Source organism: Amia ocellicauda, chromosome 2 (assembly GCF_036373705.1).
Source record: "Amia ocellicauda isolate fAmiCal2 chromosome 2, fAmiCal2.hap1, whole genome shotgun sequence".
In the NCBI taxonomy this organism is placed as follows: domain Eukaryota; kingdom Metazoa; phylum Chordata; class Actinopteri; order Amiiformes; family Amiidae; genus Amia; species Amia ocellicauda.
The window spans coordinates 30,314,929-30,336,117 of NC_089851.1; the positions used below are offsets into that span (position 1 = coordinate 30,314,929).

At 35.7% G+C, this 21,189-nt stretch overlaps 1 protein-coding gene across 1 annotated transcript in view; it reads left to right on the forward strand.

Annotated features, from left to right (window-relative positions):
• The first annotated feature begins 779 nt into the window (after positions 1-779).
• LOC136768296 (dual specificity calcium/calmodulin-dependent 3',5'-cyclic nucleotide phosphodiesterase 1C) overlaps positions 780-21,189 on the forward strand; it is a 151,076-nt gene continuing 130,666 nt past the window's right edge. Inside the window, exon 1 of the mRNA XM_066722463.1 lies at positions 780-937. Coding sequence (XP_066578560.1) covers positions 918-937 — 20 coding nt within the window. The 5' untranslated portion in view covers positions 780-917. The remainder of the gene's footprint in view (positions 938-21,189) is intronic.

The following is a 21,189-nucleotide window of genomic DNA, read 5'->3' on the forward strand; positions in this document are numbered from 1 at the left end:
TGTCTTTTTTACTGCATATTTCAGACACTGGAGTTGTCTTTGTCTCTGTTTTATATGCCCCCAAACCCAGTGTATAATAGATATATCGTACTGTGCAAAGGTTTTAGGCAGGTGTGAAAAAATGCTGTAAAGTAAGAATGCTTTCAAAAATAGCATTCTGTTGATAGATTATATTTATCAATTAACAAAATGCAAAGTGAGTGAACAGAAGAAAAATCTACATCAAATCCATATTTGCTGTGACCACCCTTTGCCTTCAAAACAGCATCAATTCTTCTAGGTACATTTTTTCACATCTGCCTAAAACTTTTGCACTGTACTGTAGATCCCCTGGAATGTCAGTTTGTTTGCCCTTTGCCATGCTGGTAATTAATGCCAGTGTGGAAATTAGGGAAGAGAGAGTATATCAGTGATGCAAATTTCTAAAAGTGATTCACCCATTTATTGTGCACCTTTGTTTCTTGCTGATGGCATAAGTTCAGTCTTATCCGAGTGATCAGTCTGATGCAGGTTTATGGTTGCAGGCCCATAGTAGGGGACCTTTGGCAAATTGATAGCTGGGGAAATATGTGTTTCACAGCAGCCTCCTCAGAACAGAAACAAGATGAGATGGGTCATCAGTGGAAAGAGATTTTAAGCAGCACTAATTTCCCTGATAATACATATTGGTCTTAATTTGACTACCACACAATCAATACATACATTTTGATAATGAATCATGTCCAAGTCCCATACGTTGTCTGGGTTAAGTCGTGCTGTCCTGTATTCAAGGCTCTAAATCCCAGAATGCTCTGTGGAATGCCATCACAGCTGGAATTGGAATCAAGGACAAGGAGAAAAGGGGGATCCTTATCGATCCCCGAAACCCAGAGGAAATCCTTGCAGATGAGCTTCCTGCGCTGGACAGTCCTGATGCCATGGAGAAGACGGCTATCAGGTAGGGAGTTAAATGGGGGTTTCTTTTTCTCTCTGTAGCTGTGTAAATGTGTTATCCTGTAGCCTGGCGAATGCAGAATGCAAAACCTATACATTTTTAGAAGACAAAGCACATTCTTGACTGTTTATAAGATATGACTTGAACTATTATTCTACCAGTTGCTAAAGCTAACCAATATTATGGAAGGATCAACCATATCAAAGCTAAAACTCTAAAACTAGACTTAGTACTTAGCATTCAGCACTGTAATGTGACCTATCTCTTTTGTGTGTACATCATTTACAACAGAAACATTTTCTAAGCACTTAGCACTTAATGCTTGTTACTTTCAAGAAATACAATTAGCTGGTTGGCAATGATACTCCAGTCTTCACACAATACATTTATACCCATCCAGGTCATTTTTGATGGACCTCATGCCGTTTAAAACATCAACATTTTGATTGCTTATGTTCTTTAGGCAAGTAAGTATGGCGTCTAGGGACCTGGTTTTCTGTTGCTGCGTTAATATCCTTTTGTGTGGTACTTGGCTTTGAACATGTGTATTACTAATGAATTTGAAATCCAGCATCCTCTCAGGAGTTAATTCAAAGAATAATGATGTGCTCTGTGAATCCATCAAGGTCAGTGTTCAGGAGTATTACATAACGGTGTTCAGAATTGCAGTTTATTGCCATATCTTGTCTGATTTGTCCAATAAGAATACTATTTGGGCCACATCAATATCACATTGAATTAAAAACATTGTGCCTTTGAAACATTTACCAAAACGTAACTTGTACTGTGTATTTATTGCCAAGGGCTGACTCGAACAAACCGTGTACCTTTTTAAATGGAGAAGTGAGGTTTTGTTTTCTTGTGTTGGTTGTTATTGTTTGTTTTAACTCCATGCCTTGTTCAAGTGTTTTCCCTGAGAAAGATTTAGTTGGAGGTATAATGAGATTATTTGCTGTTTCTTGTTTTATGTATATTTTTAAAGAGGGCTCAGGGATTGAGAGAAACTAATTCAATCAGAGGTATGAGTATGGAAGACAACTTAAAAATGCTCAACCCTGGGTCCTTCTGCACATCTGTTGTCTAGATATTTCTTCCACTGAAGGTAGGTCATCAATTTATGAACTCCATTCTCACATAAAGTGATATCCACTTTATTTTAACACACAGATCTCAGCTTGGGGATGTGAGTGAAGATTGTTGATATCTGTATGGTCAATGGCTAAAGACCACCACAACTGAAAGTCACTTAAAAAAAAAATGTATTGATTATGTAAATAATTATTCAATTATTTTCTTCCTCTCAGGTCAGGGTGGCATTGCCTAGAGATGCTCACATTGTGTATGAACTGTCCTTAGGCTGGCTGCATTTACATTTCCTTAGGTTGGCACAGAACCATCCTAAGAGCCCACAGTGTAAACTCATTATAAGTTTGGACTATGCCAGCTGTGTCCTTATCCAAAAGAAGTATATAAGGGGATTTTGTCGGAACAGTGAACTGATTTGAAAAGGGCTGTGCTTGACTTTACTTGGCAAATGCTCCACTGGGTATAATATAACCTGCTGAAGCATGTCAGGCTTGGTTCCTGTAATCTTGTAAAATACCAGCTGTAACAAGATGCAAGGTGCTACCAACATTACGAAAAACTATCATGCTGCCTTTACTTTCCAGAGAAAATAAGAATATTTGTATTAATATTTTAATGTTAAGTGTAATCTTTCGTTTCAATCTTTTCATTTTCATTAAATGTCTATAGTTGTTTGTTTATCTGGATATGTTTAAAGTTCTTGGCATGAATGTGTAGTGTATAAATTAAAGCTTTCACTACCTTTCTTATTTCAATAACCATGGTAGTTTTGAGGTGTGTTTGTGTGTAAATATACAGATAGATATAGTGGCAGTTTGTTCTACTTGAAAATGCCATACAGATACAATGTAGGATTCTTGTAAATCAATATTACATACATTCCTAAAAACACAATTAATCATATCTGTACTTCATAGCATGCTGTTAATCATTTACGTTTTGCTCCATTCACTGCATGTACTTTCTTTAAGTTTAATTTTTAAAATAACCATTAACTTCATAAATCAACTTCCACAATTATCCTTCCTTTCTTAATTAAGTGAAAACATTAAAATAGCAGAACATTCCAGTTATCAATAACAGTTCCACTGAAACTTGCCTGGAAGCTGTAATTTCCAATGTTCAGTATTTATCAATGTCATTACATTTGTTAATTTAGCACACAGTTTTATTCCTTTTTTGGTTAATTTAAAGACTTCTATGCAAAAACTGTGACTAAGTTAACAGTTCATTACTGAATGGGTCCATAATGTGTTGTGACTGGTTACTTCAAGTATTGAATAATGTTTCCCTTATTGAGTGTACTGACTTCAGTGCATCCAAATATTTTCTTACAACACCCTTAAACCCTTAAAGGAAAATTGAAAGTTCAAATAAACCAGGAACTTTAAATTAAATATAAGCATACCAACCTATATATATATATATATATATATATATATATATATATATATATATATATATATATATATAAAATTATTCTTGTCTCTAAACAGAACAACACCTGCAAGCTGCAGAGGATTAAGAATAAAATAAATCATGACATCATCTATTTTCATGACATCATGAATAACTTACAGGAAAACCAACTACAAGAAACACCTCTTGTAGGAAACTACCTGCCTTCCATAATACAACAATTTCCTGATAAGTACAGTAGGTGGCAGCACTACAAACAAGTATTGGGATATCAGATATGTACTTAGAACATATCTAAGACGTGATGATGGCAGAAATAAACTTGGAGTCAAGGAAATGCTGTTTCATCACGATCAAAAGAGCAGCTTACCAAATAAAAATGAGTGGAACTCACAGGGCTCCGAGTTCGGTCTTTACAAAGACATGACGAATAAGGCTGTTAATAGCATTTTATTATATGAATATTGTTGTTTTGCCAATTGACAACTCCAGCCCCCATAGCACAGATTATTGCATGATTTTGATATTCCATTCAAGTAGCAACTAACCTGGAAATGAGAAGTGATGGGTCTTATTATCCAAATAATAATTTTAAATAAGCAAATTAAAATCTGTAGTGGAATGAAAACCTGAGGATACTGTGGCCCTCAATACCTGCAGTAGCCTATCCCTCAGGATCTGGTGTTACTGGGCCTTGTGTTTATATTGTATACCAAGGTTTTAATATTGACAGGTCAAATTTAGAGGTAATGATAGAGCTTTATTCATAACATTGTTTTCACAAACCTGTGGAACAATAAAACAAAACCAAAGAAAACACCACCAACAAAAAATACATCTATTCATTTCTAATGATAATAATCATGTTGTAGTGCAAATCTTTGTTCTTGGATAATGACAGTTGACAGAATTCAAAACACTGCATTACTATACAAACAAACAATAAGTAGGTCTCAAGTATGCCAATTTAAATGACAGACATTCTGTCCTGTTTAGTTCTAACTTTCTTTATATAGTGTGTATCATCTCCTGCAATGTGGAGGTAGGCTATGTGCCAAATCACAAACAAGTACATAAATATTTGAAGTTGGAGTACATTTATTTGGGCTAGTGGCCTCCAACCCTTGTCCTGGAGAGCCTCAATCCAGTTAGTTTTATAGTTCACCCTCAATCAAAATGGCCTTTTTGTAACAGGATTGATTGCAGACCAGGACTAAGAAAGTCCTTTCCGAGCCAGTGTTTCCAGAATAGACCGTTTCAGATGTGATTTTGATAGGACCAATTCTACTCATATGCTAAGTCAGGTTATAAATATTACTCTCAAACTGAGGAAAGCTGTCAGTGGTTCGTCACTCATCTTTTGATTCACATTTCACTTCCTAGAATTGAAGGATCAAGGATTAAATATTGCCATCAGCAGGGTGAGAGAAAAGTGTGGCAGTTGGAATTACGCCAAAAGTGAAAAAGGATGAATGAAAGCTCATAATTTCAACAGGCAGGAAGCAACTGAATAAACAGTAATGCAATTTTAGTGATGATGCAAGTACACATAACCCACATCTGGGGAACTTTATGGTTCCCTGCCCTCTGTAGAGCCATGGCTAAGTTTATGTAATACAAAACCAGATTTTTTTTTATTAAACTTCTATTTTATTAGGGCTATTCTGATCCTCTATTTCTTCCATAATTTTGAGATGCCAAGTTAGTATATATGAATGAATGTGGTGTTGAGGTTACCTGAATTGTGTTTAACTAACATATACCACATCTTTAAAGAACTATAGGTTGTAATTGTTTTACTATTGACTGATCAGTCTGAAACTCAGTTTCCTTATTGTGGTTCTGCATACATTTTCAGTTTTGTATGATGTGTCAATATAAGAACATAAGAAAGTTTACAATCGAGAGTAGGTCATTCGACCCATCGTGCTCGTTTGGTGTCCATTAATAACTCAGTGATCCAAGGAACCTATCCAGTCTATTTTTATATGTTCCCAAATTTTCATCTTCAACCACATCGCTGGGGAGTTTGTTCAGATTGTGACGACTCTCTGTGTGAAGAAGTGTCTCCTGTTGTCTGTTTTGAATGCCTTGAAGCCCAATTTCCATTTGTGTCCCCGGGTCCGTGTGTCCCTGCTGATCTGGAAAAGCTCCTCTGGTTTGATGTGGTCAATGCCTTTCATGATTTTGAAGACTTGGATCAAGTCCCCAGGTAGTCTCCTCTGTTCCAGGGTGAAAAGGTTCAGGTCCCTCAGTCTCTCAGTAGGACTTTCCCTTCAGATCTGGAATAAGTCTGGTTGCTCTCCTCTGAACTGCCTCTAGAGCAGCAACATCTTTCTTGAAGTGTGGAGCCCAGAACTGTTTTCTTGTTTTAAATTCTACACTTTTGACAATATACCCTAACATCCTGTTTGCCTTTTTTATTGCTTCCCCACATTGTTTGGATGGAGAAAGTGAGGAGTCCACATAGACTCCTAGGTCTTTCTCATGTGGTACTTCATCTAGTTCTATTCCTCCCATAGTGTAATTATAGTGGACATTTTTGTTACCTGCATGTAATACCTTGCATTTGTCCACATTGAATTTCATCTGCCATGTTAATATTATCTAAATCCCTTTGAATAGCCTGTGCTGCCGAGATTGTATCTGCTGAGCCACCTATTTTAGTATCATCTGCAAATTTGACAAGTTTGCTAACTATCCCAGAGTCCAGATCATTAATATAGATTAGAAAAAGCAAAGGCCCTAGTACTGATCCCTGTGGAACTCCACTAACAACCTCACTGCAGTTAGAAGCGACTCCTCTAATCGACACCCTCTGTTTCCTGGATATCAACCAGTTCATTCTTTCCAACATTTTACAGGTGATGCAGGTGAGACTGATTGGTCTGTAATTTCCTGGCTCAGTTTTGTCCTCTTTCTTGTGGATTGGTATGACATTTGCTGTCTTCCAGTCAGTTGGCACATCCCCTGTTCTAAGTGTCATTTGGAATATTTGAGTTAGTGGCCTATAAATAATTTCCCTCATTTCTTTAAGTACTGTTGGAAATATACCATCTGGCCCAGGTGATTTGTTTGGTTTTAATTCTGCTCGTCCCTTTAGTATCTCCTCCTCATTTATCCTGATCTCTCTTAGGGTTTGACTGGACTGGTTGTTAACCTGTGGCATGTTATCTGTTTTTTCTTTAGTAAAAATCTCTGTGAAATACTAATTTAGTACATTTGCCACATCTTGTTCGTTTTCCAAGATGCTTCCATTATTGCCCTGTATCTGTTTCAGTTCCTCCTTTATTGACCTATTGTTGTTGTAGTATTGCATATAGCTCTTTGCATTAGTTTTAGCTCCAAGAGCTATGTTTCTTTCTATTTCCCTCTTTGCTTTCCTGATCCCTTTCTTAAGATCTCTTTGCAGTTCAACATATTCTTTGTATTTAGTTTCATCTCTATGCCTTTGTATGCACTATACAACATTTTCTTTCTTTTTATATTTTTCTGTTAAACCATTTTGGCGAACGCCTTAAAGCTAACCATATTGTGATTCTGATTCCCCTCGGCTTTGGCCAGTAGCCTGTCTACTAGTTTAGGGAGATCTGCAACCTGAGAACCAGGCAGGCAAGATACCATATGGGTCTCCTTATCATTAGACCACACTGTGTGATCTACACCTCTAAGAATTGAATCTCCCTGTTCTGGGGGGAGTGGGCACCATGGTGCTCTAGTGCTCAACTGCCCTCCCATCACCCTCTGAGCTGTCTCTGTCCAACTCGGTATCCAGCAGTTGGAACCTGTTGGGCATTTCTATCTCTTGGGGTGTCTCTAGGGGTTGTGTGTGCCCTGTTCTGCAGTTACGACCTACTGTAACCCAGCAGTTCTCTATGCTGTCCTGCTCTGAGGTCTCAACTCTCCTAGGTTTTGTCGTGCACACCATCTCTCTCATGGGCTGATTCTTCCATATCAATAATACAGCTCAGATCAACAAGCTGAGCCTCAAGATCACGAACCTTGATCTCTAGATTTTCAACATGCCAACAACGTTCACAAATGAAATCCTCTTGGATGAGTTAATCCAGGAAGGCAATCATTCTGCAAACCTGACGTTGTAGTGGCCACATGCTTCTAAATGTTACAGTTTTTTAGTCTCTTGGTTCCCGTTCCCTTGTCAACTGCTTAACTTTATGACTGAGAAACAGCGCAGCTCTTTCTCAATGGCTGCTTTAAGTAGCTTTTGTCTACCTGCCTCCAATTCACACCTATCTGGGTCCACCTGGCTTCTCCTGGAACAGAATCCCTGCTAGTCCTTAACTAAATCACCTTTCTACAATCTATTTACTTTCACCAACTCAGCAGCTGAACTGAATTGACTTCAATTAAGTCAAATTACAGACAAGATTAACGTCAATTAAGGCAAAGTTAAAACAAAAAGAGGAATGCTAAGACTCGTCTGAAACTAGGAAAACAACAAGATGGCTGCCTGTCACCTGTACTCTCCTGTACTATACTGTGTATTTAAACAGTTTGGGTAGTGTTGAAAAGTCAGAGTCAGTTCTCCAGCATCAGTTTAGCTCAGAGACTGGAAAATGTACAGCATTTACAACATTCACAGCATTCATTATATGAAAGTGGGTGGGTGTACTTATGTAAATTACTCAGTTTATAGTTAAATATGTGAGGGGATCTGTATATGTGTGTTCTATGTAGTCATTTAGGAAATAAATCCTTTATATACTGTGAGAAGAGATACATTTTACAGCTATTTTAGACATGAGAAAGTGATTGACCCTGTACTTATTATTATCAATATTATGATTATATAGGCTATTTGTTTGTTTGTTATATAAGTCACCTCCAGCCTGTTTTGCTCATCCCCTTCAAGCTGCCAGAAATTTTGGCAGAGACTATATAAACAGATGCATTTAATATCCTGTAAATATATATAAAAATGACAAAACATTGTAATTTATAGGGTACTAGTTAACTACATAAAACATCTTTAAACAAAGACTATAAATATGAATTATGATATTTAAAATATGTTGACAGAAAAGGTCTCTTGATACATTTGCACCTTTACACTTTTACATCTCCTTTCAGAAAAGTGGGAAACAGTCTGATGTTCAGTAAAGAATGATAATCATCCTGTTTCTGTTTCCAAACAGGATAAATGAGGATAACTTTGTATTTACTGGCATATAAATATATGCTGTATACCATATACTGTATATATGAGTGAAGCTACACATTGACGTAAAAAATAATATTTTATGTAACATTTTGAGGCTAAAAAGAAACAATTTTCTATAGCATTTTACAGAAGGAATTATGCGATTTATGATTACATGGAGAGGATTCTAATGGATATTCAGATTATCATGCTGTTATTTCCTGATACATGGGAACAGATATTAGGCCTATATTTTATTCTTTACCCATTGGATGTCCTTCTTTACTTGAATATATCAGGGTTTAAATCATATTTCATTGTTTTTGTTTGTTTGTTTGTTTTCCTGTTTCAAAGAAGCAATATTATATATGTCCATTACACTGCTATTTTGTTTTAAATATCCTTTTTGGCTATTTATACAATGTACTATGACTACAAAGTAAACATTTTTACAGAAATCTCATACAAATGTACAGTAGAGCAAGTTTCAATAACAGCACAATACATTACAACATCAGAACAAACGTGTCATCGAAGTTAGTTTTTTTGTAAGTAAGTACTTGTGTGTTTTTCTATACATCATAAAAATGTGTCCATGAAATCTGACAATTTGTATGTTTTAGATATAAATTAATTAATGGTGTGATTATGATTTATACATTTTCCCATAATTCTGTCCAACGATATAAATAACACACTTCCATGTTTTAAATAATGGTAAGGACTTCAGAAGCCAAACAAGACTAAATTTGTTAAGAAAGGCATCTTCGTTGTACATAATATAATACCAGACATTCTTATTTTTTAAAGATGTAATATATTATAGAGGAGGGGGTAAAGGAGAAAAAAAAGAAGCAAAACCGCAATATAGACTGAAATTCCATCCATAACCTACAGAAAGTGTCACGGGGGTTTGGATGATGGAAAGCAAAAAGGTGAAAGGGTCACGGGGAAGACAGGACATTGACATTGTCAAAGCAAGATAACCTTTTAATATCCTGTTTCCGCCTCCCGGGTAAAGTAAATTGAAAGCAATTTTAAATGAACCATGAACCCCAGAGTGATTTGAGAGTGGTTTGAATTTAGGCTAAAAGGAAATTATCAAGTGACATCACTGCAGTCAAATATGAATTGTGTACATTTTGGATGACAAAATATTTTTCCCATGCTGTATTTATTTTCAACTTTGACGTTCCTTTTTTGGTGGCATTACTGTAATTTTTTTGTTTGTTTTGTTTTTATCTATAGGTAAAGTGTAACTAGTTATTTAAAGTTTACATAATATATAATCACTTCAAATCCCATCATTTGGTTGCATGGGGAAATTGAGCTTTCTTTTTTGTGTTTTTTTGTTTTGTTTTGTTTTTTGTTTTGCTCGTCCCCTGTGCCTTTGCAGAGAAGGTCATTCAGACTTTCACTTTCACTTCAGACATTATCTGACCTTTACATTGAAGATCCATGAATCTTTATTCCTGGTTGTACATAGCCTAATTGTTTTTTCTTTTCTTTTAATCTATATTTAAATTAAAATGTATTATTCTACATTTGTAAATATTTAATGGTAGAGTTGTTAAACATTTAAAGTGGAGATACTTATTTACAAAAACTCAGCCATGTAGACCTGACTCTCTGGGTTCCTTTAAGAAGTTGTTAGATCATTAGGCCTATATCAGTTTCATTATCATTCAAGTCTTCTCAGGTTGGGATTTTTTTTGCTGATTCTTGTAAGAATTGGTTGCTATCACTTTAGCTGTAGATCATAATTATGATTTATTTTTAATAAAGAATTTCCTTAGGACAAACTGTGAATAAAGAAAAAATTTTTCTTTCATTAAAGCCATACTCTGTCAGGTAGAGAAAAGTTTCCATTTGAGAATCTGCACACAAATAAATCTACTATTAACTCCCACTAAAGTTAGGTTCAAGATAATTAACAATGGAAAAGTGAATATCTTTAAGTGTGCACTGGTAATTAATTAAAACACACAATGAACATTTACAATTATTCTCATTAAATGTGATCATGAAATAAATGGAGATAATGTCATACAAGATTAGGATATCACCTATAAATGTATGTGCTTAGTTTATGCTTAATTCTTGATTTCATAAAATGACAAATATCAGCTTTCTCTTGCCAAGAGGCTGTGATCAGTTCTGAGTCCCGAGGCTTCTGGAAGGTTGTTCTATAAGAAAATCTGGTAAAAGAGTTTGAAGGTTTCAAACTGTTAGGTGTCTGTCAATCAAAGGAAACTCAGTTTGAAGAATGCGTTGCAATTACAGCAGAGTCCTGATTATTCGACCTTCAGCTATCCGACACAACCATATGACTAGCTATTCAGTGTTGTGCTGTGCATGCATCCCACTCCCCCTCCTCCTTTGTCTGTCAATGTGTCACATACCGCCGTGGATGTAGCTTTGCTTGTTCATCTGCACTAGTGATTTGTTTGTATTGTACATACAGTGCTATAATTGTTTTATTTTTCCCTTTATTATAATTGTATTGTATGAGGAAGCTGGCATGTGAAAAGATAAAGAAAGTCTATAAAGAGACTAGAAAAAGGCAAGTCCGTGCAAAAAGCAGCATTCGAATTCAGTTTGGTGAGTTACTGTTGGTGACTGGAAGAGGAAAAGAAGTTTGAGATTTTAAGTAAAGTGGTGAGTTTTGCCATTCCATATACTAAATGTTGCATTTAATCAATTTAAAGTCCATTGTTCAGTTTACGTGATTTAATTTAATTTCTTCAAATAATAGTTATGTACTGTATTATGTTATGTTACCATACAGTTATTTCTGTAAAAGGACTTTGCACCAATTAATCATGAGATACCATCAATTTGAGGCTATCTGCTGTCATTTTTGGATTAGGATAATTCTATCAGTTTAGAAAGTAGTTTGACATCTTTGGGCTTTTCTTGGAGGTGCAGTGTACAGTGGACAGAGGAAGAATAAAGTTGGAGGTTGAGGTTTGTTCGAGAGCAAATCAATCGCGAATAAGAGTGGGTGGTGGTGCATATGCTCTTGTTTTTTCTTTTGTTCACGCATATATTTGGCCAGGTGGCAGGTTTTTTAAGCTATATTACCAAATATTAATATAATATTACCCTGTGCTAGATAATGAAGTTTATCTTCATTTACTTAACATGTGCCTAGTGTATCTCTACATGTAAATTTAATGCGTTTGCTTAGAATCAGTTCATAGTAGTAACGGATTAGATCTATTTGCATTCCTTCAAGAAAGGAGAAGCTGCTATAACCTATGTTTTTTACAAGAAACCTCGCTAATACATTGCTTATCCCTTATTGACTACGTTGTCATTTTGTGAAGCTCTGAAGTCCCATAGTTTTAATTTTATGCGCATGCTGAAATTAAGAAATCAAGAAAATCAAACAAACCAGCAAAGAAAACTATTTTATTTTATACTTCAACTGTGGAAAGAGAGACCAACAGAAACTGACCATATTATGTTTCAAAGTTTTTTTCCCAAGTCCTGTTTTGAGTTGATCCTGCACAGCCACAAACAAATCTAAATGATTGCTCTTTAAACTATGGGTCATAAAAAGCTATAGAGATATTTGAATGTGAACACTCTAGGGTGTGTTGGCATCAGGTTCTTCTGATGAACAGGAAAACAATTGAACCATCTAGCTTTCAAATTTTCCTCTCAATTTATTTTTGTAGTGCCTCAGACACCATGCCCATTGCTTTTGACTTTACCATAATATCACACTGAGTTCAACAGAAGATATACATTCAAAAACTAATGAAGCATGAAATGCATGTAAAAAAAGCAGCGGAAAATGAATATATATTTTTAGTCACCAAGATGGTATCCATAATGTTTATTGCAAACAGAAAATGATGGGAGAATTTAAGTTTAGATGTAAATTTACACTGTCATTCTCACTTATTGTATCTATACATTTCCCTCTGTACTGCAGTTTGACAGATTGCTAACAACCAGAACAGGAACATGGAAAATTCAAAATCTCAAGAACTGATCATTTGACTTTGAAAAACATTCTGTCAGACAACTGATCTAAGTAGGAGGGATTTATTACATAAACTGTTTCTGATAAAAAATACAAATTGTATAATTTTTAATGTATTGTCCCTTGGGACATGAACAAACACAGGTTCCCAAGCTGTATACACCGTTATTTAACATAAAAAATAAACCCTTGATTTATATTTTGTGGCTATCACATAGTTGAGAAACATTTGACATTTTCAGTGCTATTTTCAACTGTCCTTCAGCAATGTGATTCAAAACCTTGATAAGCATGAGCATGTTGGTTGCATTTCATTCTCTGAAGGAGGCTGTAGTACGTGGCGCATACAGATTCTCCTTTTCATACTCGGTAATATTGTAGTTATCCTGCATGTGCCACTTGTGGTCTGAATACTGATAGTTTATTTCTGGAGTAAAAAAAAAGAAAAAAAAGAAAGAAACTAAAGAAACCTAATTTTCCAGTTCACTGCAGCCGTTCACAAAAGACATAATAGCTGAATCAGAGAGCTCAGCCAAGCTACCTAAAACAGAGTCAGCAGCACCAACCCTGCACTTTATATATATGAACTTTGAAAGACAGGTGTATTGATACACATGTGCATGGCAGGCATATGCATATTAATAATTTTCCTTAAAGTTAGAACAACAGAGGGAAAAAGAGAGAGACTTGTGGCAACTGGTCTTAGATGGTCAAAGGAAAATTATGCCTTTGCTCCAAAAGCTTACTTTCTAATACACCAATATATCTTCAGTTTGTTTAGGTTCGTCTCACCGGGCATGCTGTTGTCCATGACCACTGTTACATTCTCAGCTTTGGATTGGGTGCATTCATGTGTTGATAAACACTCTGTTGGTAAATCAATGCTGTTGTTTTAAAGAATATCATAATATGTCCTTCATGCTGTCATTTCCAAAAAAATAACCCTTACATAGAACTGCACCACAGATTAATTAATTCTTGGTGGACAGAGGGTATTCACTTACATTTAAGAACTACAGTGAGGGAAAAAAGTATTTGATCCCCTGCTGATTGTGTACGTTTGCCCACTGACAAAGAAATGATCAGTCTATAATTTTAATGGTAGGTGTATTTTAACAGTGAGAGACAGAATAACAACAAAAAAATCATTTCAAAAAAGTTATAAATTGATTTGCATGTTAATGAGGGAAATAAGTATTTGATCTCCTATCAATCAACAAGATTTCTGGCTCCCAGGTGTCTTTTATACAGGTAACGAGCTGAGATTAGGAGCACTCTCTTAAAGGGAGTGCTCCTAATCTCAACTCGTTACCTGTATAAAAGACACCTGTCCACAGAAGCAATCAATCAATCAGATTCCAAACTCTCCACCATGGCCAAGACCAAAGAGCTGTCCAAGGATGTCAGGGACAAGACTGTAGACCTACACAAGGCTGGAATGGGCTACAAGACCATCGCCAAGCAGCTTGGTGAGAAGGTGACAACAGTTGGTGCGATTATTCACAAATGGAAGAAACACAAAATAACTGTCAGTCTCCCTCGGTCTGGGGCTCCATGCAAGATCTCACCTCGTGGAGTTTCAATGATCATGAGAACGGTGAGGAATCAGCCCAGAACTACACGGGAGGATCTTGTTAATGATCTCATGGCAGCTGGGACCATAGTCACCAAGAAAACAATTGGTAACACACTACGCCGTGAAGGACTGAAATCCTGCAGCGCCCGCAAGGTCCCCCTGCTCAAGAAAGCACATGTACAGGCCTGTCTGAAGTTTGCCAATGAACATCTGAATGATTCAGAGGAGAACTGGGTGAAAGTGTTGTGGTCAGATGAGACCAAAATCAAGCTCTTTGGCATCAACTCAACTCGCCGTGTTTGGAGGAGGAGGAATGACCCCAAGAACACCATCCCCACCGTCAAACATGGAGGTGGAAACATTATGCTTTGGGGGTGTTTTTCTGCTAAGGGGACAGGACAACTGCACCGCATCCAAGGGATGATGGACGGGGCCATGTACCATCAAATCTTGTGTGAGAACCTCCTTCCCTCAGCCAGGGCATTGAAAATGGGTCGTGGATGGGTATTCCAGCATGACAATGACCCAAAACACACAGCCAAGGCAACAAAGGAGTGGCTCAAGAAGATGCACATTAAGGTCCTGGAGTGGCCTAGCCAGTCTCCAGACCTTAATCCCATAGAAAATCTGTGGAGGGAGCTGAAGGTTCGAGTTGCCAAACGTCAGCCTCGAAACCTTAATGACTTGGAGAAGATCTGCAAAGAGGAGTGGGACAAAATCCCTCCTGAAATGTGTGCAAACCTGGTGGCCAACTACAAGAAACGTCTGACCTCTGTGATTGCCAACAAGGGTTTTGCCACCAAGTACTAAGTCGAAGGGGTCAAATACTTATTTCCCTCATTAACATGCAAATCAATTTATAACTTTTTTGAAAAGCGTTTTTCTGGATTTTTGTGTTGTTATTCTGTCTCTCACTGTTAAAATACACCTACCATTAAAATTATAGACTGATCATTTCTTTGTCAGTGGGCAAACGTACACAATCAGCAGGGGATCAAATACTTTTTTCCCTCACTGTATATTACAGTGAATTAAGCATTAGGCCTATATTTAATCTCCTTACAGTTTGACTAGCTATGCAATTAAAGTTTACCTTGGTGAATTTACCACAGGAGTTCATAGCCATGGGAATGTATTCTGAACAAGGGGTGCTGAAAAAAAAGGGGGGGTGCGACTTAACAGAATTGGGCCTGGCAGGAATGACGTTATGAGTGCACATACAGATGTTTAACTAACAACATTGATAAAATATACTGGTGCGGCTTGACTATGCGGAGTGCTTATATGCTGTCCATGGTGCTCATTGCCAACCTTAAAACGAAAAACTAATATTCAAAAGATATATGGACCAGACTCAAAAAAACAAGAACATAACACATAGCCAAAGCCCAATCTCCAAAGACATGCATGCTGTGCAACTGCAGCATAAAAAAAAAGAAAGTTGTCTTACCGCCTGCATCACAGAACTCCAAATGTGGCCTTTCTCTCGAATGAACGACAAAAAAATTATTTTCCAAACAACCTTCCAGGAAAACTGAAGCTGGTTGGTTGGTGCGTTGCCTCTAAAATGTTAACATTTTGACCTGCAACATTAGTTTGAATTGCGGGGGTCGTTTAATGCGTTCCCTATCATCAATTTCTGGGGAGGGTGCGTTGGTCGTTTCAGAGGTGCTCGGACTTGGCTGAGAGTCTGCCTCCGCAAACTCACTGAATCTTTTCTGGTTTTGAGGCTTCCCAAAAACGTAAACAATGCGTTTTTGCGCCATTTCAACAGGAGGTAAGATAGCTACATCAGATTCATGATCCATGATCCATGATCAGATTGACTACATGATGTAGTGAGGTCATGTGTCTAGCATGGCACACATTTTTACAGTCATTTGTGTTTCCAATGAATCTTAAGGAATCTTAAGGAATTTAATTTATTTATTTTTGGGTAAATAAATGTGTGGGTGCTGCAGCGCCCCCCGCACCCCTGCTTCCTGTGGTTATGCAGGAGTTTTGCACTTTTATTAAACTTTTATCCTGCTTATCATAGTTTTACAGGGTTAATTTAGTATAGTTGACAAGAGTTTACTCATGGTACAAGATAGTAAAGCACAGTGAAGGCATGTTGAACACATAGGAAACCAATGAAAGCTATGATAAAACCTGCTGTAAAACGGGCTGTAATGTACTAAGTACTGCTGATAGGATTACACTCGTGGCAAAGTGAACTGAGGGACACGTTAAAAACAAACAAAACAAATCAATACAGAAAAGATTAACTAGAATGTTTGATAACCGAATGGAAAATGTAAAAAGACTTGACCATCCTTTTTAAGTTCTATATGCTTGATGTGGCTGCTGCAACAATAATCTATACATAATACATATAATTTAAGTACATATATGTATAGTAAATGTATTTCATTTTCACCTTTTCTGCTGATTTAAAATGAAAGTGAAACTCCCTTTCATATAAATGGTGTTTATATCTAAGTTTGGAGCAAGATTTTTCTTTTCAGTGTTTTTGGAGCAATACAAACAAGCTGAATTCACCCTTTTCCAAAGCAGTTAAAGCAAGAACATGATTAAAGGTTTGACAGCTGTCAGCTCCACAGTAGCTCCCTTTTAATTTGAATTTATTAAAATACGATGGTATTTTTATATTCTCTCCATTTATCTTTTTTTTTTTTTTGCCTTGCCACTCCCGATAGCTATGCATTAGAACAGTCTAACACACACACATTTGTGACTCACTGTTACATAGTCGGTTGCTTTAGCAGTCTCACCATAAATGTAACTGAAAAATATCTCCTTAATGGGACAGTCCTGTTAGTATTTGTTTATTTTTCAGGTTCAGTCAATAGGGAAGTGTGTGCTTCACAACAGAGGAACTGTATTTATTGGGTATTATTTCCGAGAGCTTATTAAACATGCACTTCAGCTATATTCATTAGAAACGCTGTTTGTGTGTTTGTTTTATTAAAAATGATGTGGAAGAAGCCCTGTGAAAAATAGATTAGCATCCATATGTAAATTAGGGCTTTTCAGAAACTGGGATAATCTGCTGTGAAAATGATCAGATGCTTATTCCACCAGCTGCTGCAACATTGCCGCTTTCAGAACGATAAGCAAGAGGGAGGGAGGGAGTTTCGGGTCATAAACCAGATAGTATACTGGGGGAAAAGCAAGGCCCACACCTGCATGCTATCTGGGTTATTTGGTGTCCTGTGAAGTTACTCATCTCCAAACCGGTTTGTCATTGTACACACTGCTGTTAATAACATAAGTGTTGAAATGTTTTGCAGTTAACACAGCTGGGAAGTGTGAGTAAGCACATTTCCTGGGAGATGTAGCACTGCCGTATGTTCTGAGTACCTAATGCACAATTCTTAAATTAAGCAAGTTACAGTATTGTTGTCCTGAAAGTGATAACATAGCAGTTTACAGTAACAGCTGACACACTTCTAGTAGCCTCTTTACATCAGACTTTCCATCAATGCCCATTCAAAATTTTGTAGCCACCGCAAATCATCATCTTGCTTGTCATTGCCATTTCTCAGATTTGATAGTCTTTAGTTACAGTCTTGACTGCACAGAGGTAAATTCTGTCACTGTGACATAAAAGATACAGGAGAAAAAGTCAATGGAGATAAAGCCAAACCCACTTGAGGAATATGTATGAGCTATGGAAATGTCTGTTATCAAAAATAATAGTATACAATGGAAACCATAGAGAAAATGACTAAAGAATAGTCTCTAGAAGATTTGATTGTTGCAAAAAAAAAAAACTATTAATCTAAATTCTAACTTCTAGAACTTTCTAATATTGAAAACTAGTAATATACACAAATGCATCATAGTGTTATGTATCAAGTATATTCCATGAAGTTCCATGAAGGCCTATCAGGATATTTGTGTGATTTTCTAATTAAGAAAATATTGGGGTGGGGGGGTGGGGGACGTTCATAGTTTTTGTTATTAGATATTTTATTCTGTATAATATAAGTTTCAGTCATGCGAAGCGTTTATTTTATTTTATAGACACTGCATAGCTTTCTAACACAAGTCTCAGATCATTAAGCAAAGGAATGAGAGAGTTGGTGTGAGAATGCTGATATTGAAAATGGAAACAATGTTAATTAATAATGCTCAGAGTTTCTTCTCTGGAGTTCTTTATTACAAATAGTAATTTTGCTTTATTATATCAAATTCCCAATTCATTTACCTCTCAGCAGGTTTAGAGGAATTCTGATTCATTCAAGTAAATTAATTCGTTTTGACTTACCTGAGCGCTGAGTTTCAAATTGTATTTGAAAAAAGTATTACTAAAGCATTTTATAATGCTGGTCTTAAAATGTGGTCTTCAACAACATTTAAATATTCAAGGTTTTCAATACCCAAACCATAATATGTGCACATAAATCAACACATTAAAACACTGCTTACTGAAATGCACTACAAAATTATTATACACAACATCAGGTTGTATGGGGTTTGTTTAATTCTGAATTCCATGACATAAGGAATATGTTTCAATTAAATTATTTTGTACAAGTGACAGTTTTCAGATAAAATCATATTAAATAATTGGTTAGATAGGGATCACTTTTTAACTTTATCTGTTGAACATGGCAGTCCAAAACTAGGAGATGATATATATAATTGAAAATATTCTGATAATTCTCAAAAGCCACGTACTGAACATATAGATTATTATTATTAGCCTATTATTTGTCACTCTGATATCAACTATAGTCAACCCTGTTGGAATGACAGCTGTAAGACTTTATATCCAAACTGATTACATTAATTATCTCTGAAGGGGTATATTTAACAAACTGAAAAAGATGCAGCTGACCTTCCACCTCCCCCAGCTCCCCTATGCATCTCTTTTGTGAAGATAGACAAAATCTGTGCCGCCAAACAGTAGCCTACATATCAGGGTTTGTTTTATGAGTTGTAAGACCAGTAGCTAAGTCAATTATAAGCAATTGTAATTGAAAGGATTCCTGGAATGAGAAAATTATAAGTTGAGTTCATAGCTTCATATAATTTTGGTTGTGAAACCCAGTGTCAAGCATATATACATTGTCGACAGCAATTTTGTATTTGTAGCCTATATTACAGTTATGTAAATTCTATCCAGCTTTGTATTAATTGTTTGTTCATCGTGAAGCAAGGTTTACTTGTATTATTAGCCTGTATATGTATTGTAGGTGCATATTTGGTATTAATCCACACGAAATTCACAGCAAGCTTCCATCATGTTATTGCAGTCCCTATAATTTTCACTGCCTTCCCATTTTGTCCCCATAATGAAAATAAGGTAAGTTCATGAATGAAAAGGATGTATTCCTATTAATTAATAATATTATAATATATAATAGAGTAATATTAATTAATTTAAGTTTTTTTTTATTATGAGGTACAATGGGTTCTGGGCTTAGTGTGCTTATTAAGAACAACAGTGGTCCATGGGAAATTAACCTCGATATTTTTTGTATAGAATTAATGTAAACATGTCATATCTTTATACATTATTCTTTACAACTTTGACCATGTTTATTATTGTTGGTAGAACAAATTAAATAATTATTCTGCATTCAAGCCATGTGCTAATAGGCTTTTCAAGGGCGCTGTTCCTTTTAAGCCCATATGACAAAAACAATTACATTTTAAGATTATAATATTTGATAGAACATTTAAATATTTTTTTATCTGAAGAAGCTTCTAAAATGTTTTGATTTACTATGGTCATCAACAGTTTTTCTCAATTTTTGTTTTCTACTGCATCTATCTGTGTGACCATCAATCTCTGGAAACTCATAAAATCTGTATTTTCAAATACAAAATAGTGATTTTAAATACAAAGCAAATTCATAATATAAAGTTTAATTTGATTTACTAATCTCTTAATTTTATAATTCTTATTAACATTCACCAAGTTTGCTCACCAAATTCCAGAACAATTGCTTCTTGGGAGGGCCCCTCATAAAGCAAAGTTTTGGGGTGACTTCTAAAAATGCTGTTGCACAGTGGCAGCACAAATACATAACTCAAGAACAAAAATTGTGATTGGCTCTGAATAAAAAGTAACTGTGTTACTTCCCCTAATTTGGACGGTGGCAAAATAACATTACAGCAAGTAGGAGAAAAAGTGAATTGTATATATTTATTTCAAGGGGTCAACAAATAAACATTTATTTTCATTTGGATTTATTTTAGTTTCTTCATTATGTTTTAATTGTAAATCATAATGATGATTTAACTTTAAACTGAATTGTCAAAACCATCTAAAATGGGTAGGCTATTTATGTTTAGTCCAAAACTATGCATTTTATTCTTGAATCTCTATAACGCTAATAATTCTATTCTGCACCCTTAACTAAAAGGGCAAGATGATGTTTTCAAATATGTTCCAAAATGAAGGCTTTCATCTGTGACAAGAATCAAGCCTAGCATTCATTAAGATGAAGAACAATAGACAAGACTGTGATAGTTTCTTAATTCCCAGAATATTAAATATAACTCAATTATCATGTCTTACAAAATATATAGTACTTAACACAGTAGAACCAAATTCATCACAGTAAGTTTTGTTCAGGAGTAATTGTTTTCATATATCTGAATGGAAATGTAATGGAGGCATGAGTTCATAGCAGCAGGGAACCCCTAGTAAATTCCCATCTGACGTTGTTCCGTTTTATTTTTGAAAAATCACATGTGGAATTTTTAATTTAATTAACTTGTGCACAGCTTATAGATTTTTTGACTAGAGAAATGTTAGTATATAGTCATAATAAATCTTCAGACCTTCCAAGTAAGATAAAAGATAAGACATAAGATTCATGTCTTTGTTAATGCCACACTTTATTCTGAGTAACCCCTGTGTCCAGTGAGATTGTAATGAGATACAATAAGAAAAATATGCTCTTATAATGTATATATAATGTATATATGTTACAGAAATAGATGTCATTTTAGTGGGCAATATTGTTTCCTTCTACACATGACTGCATTGTCTAAATATG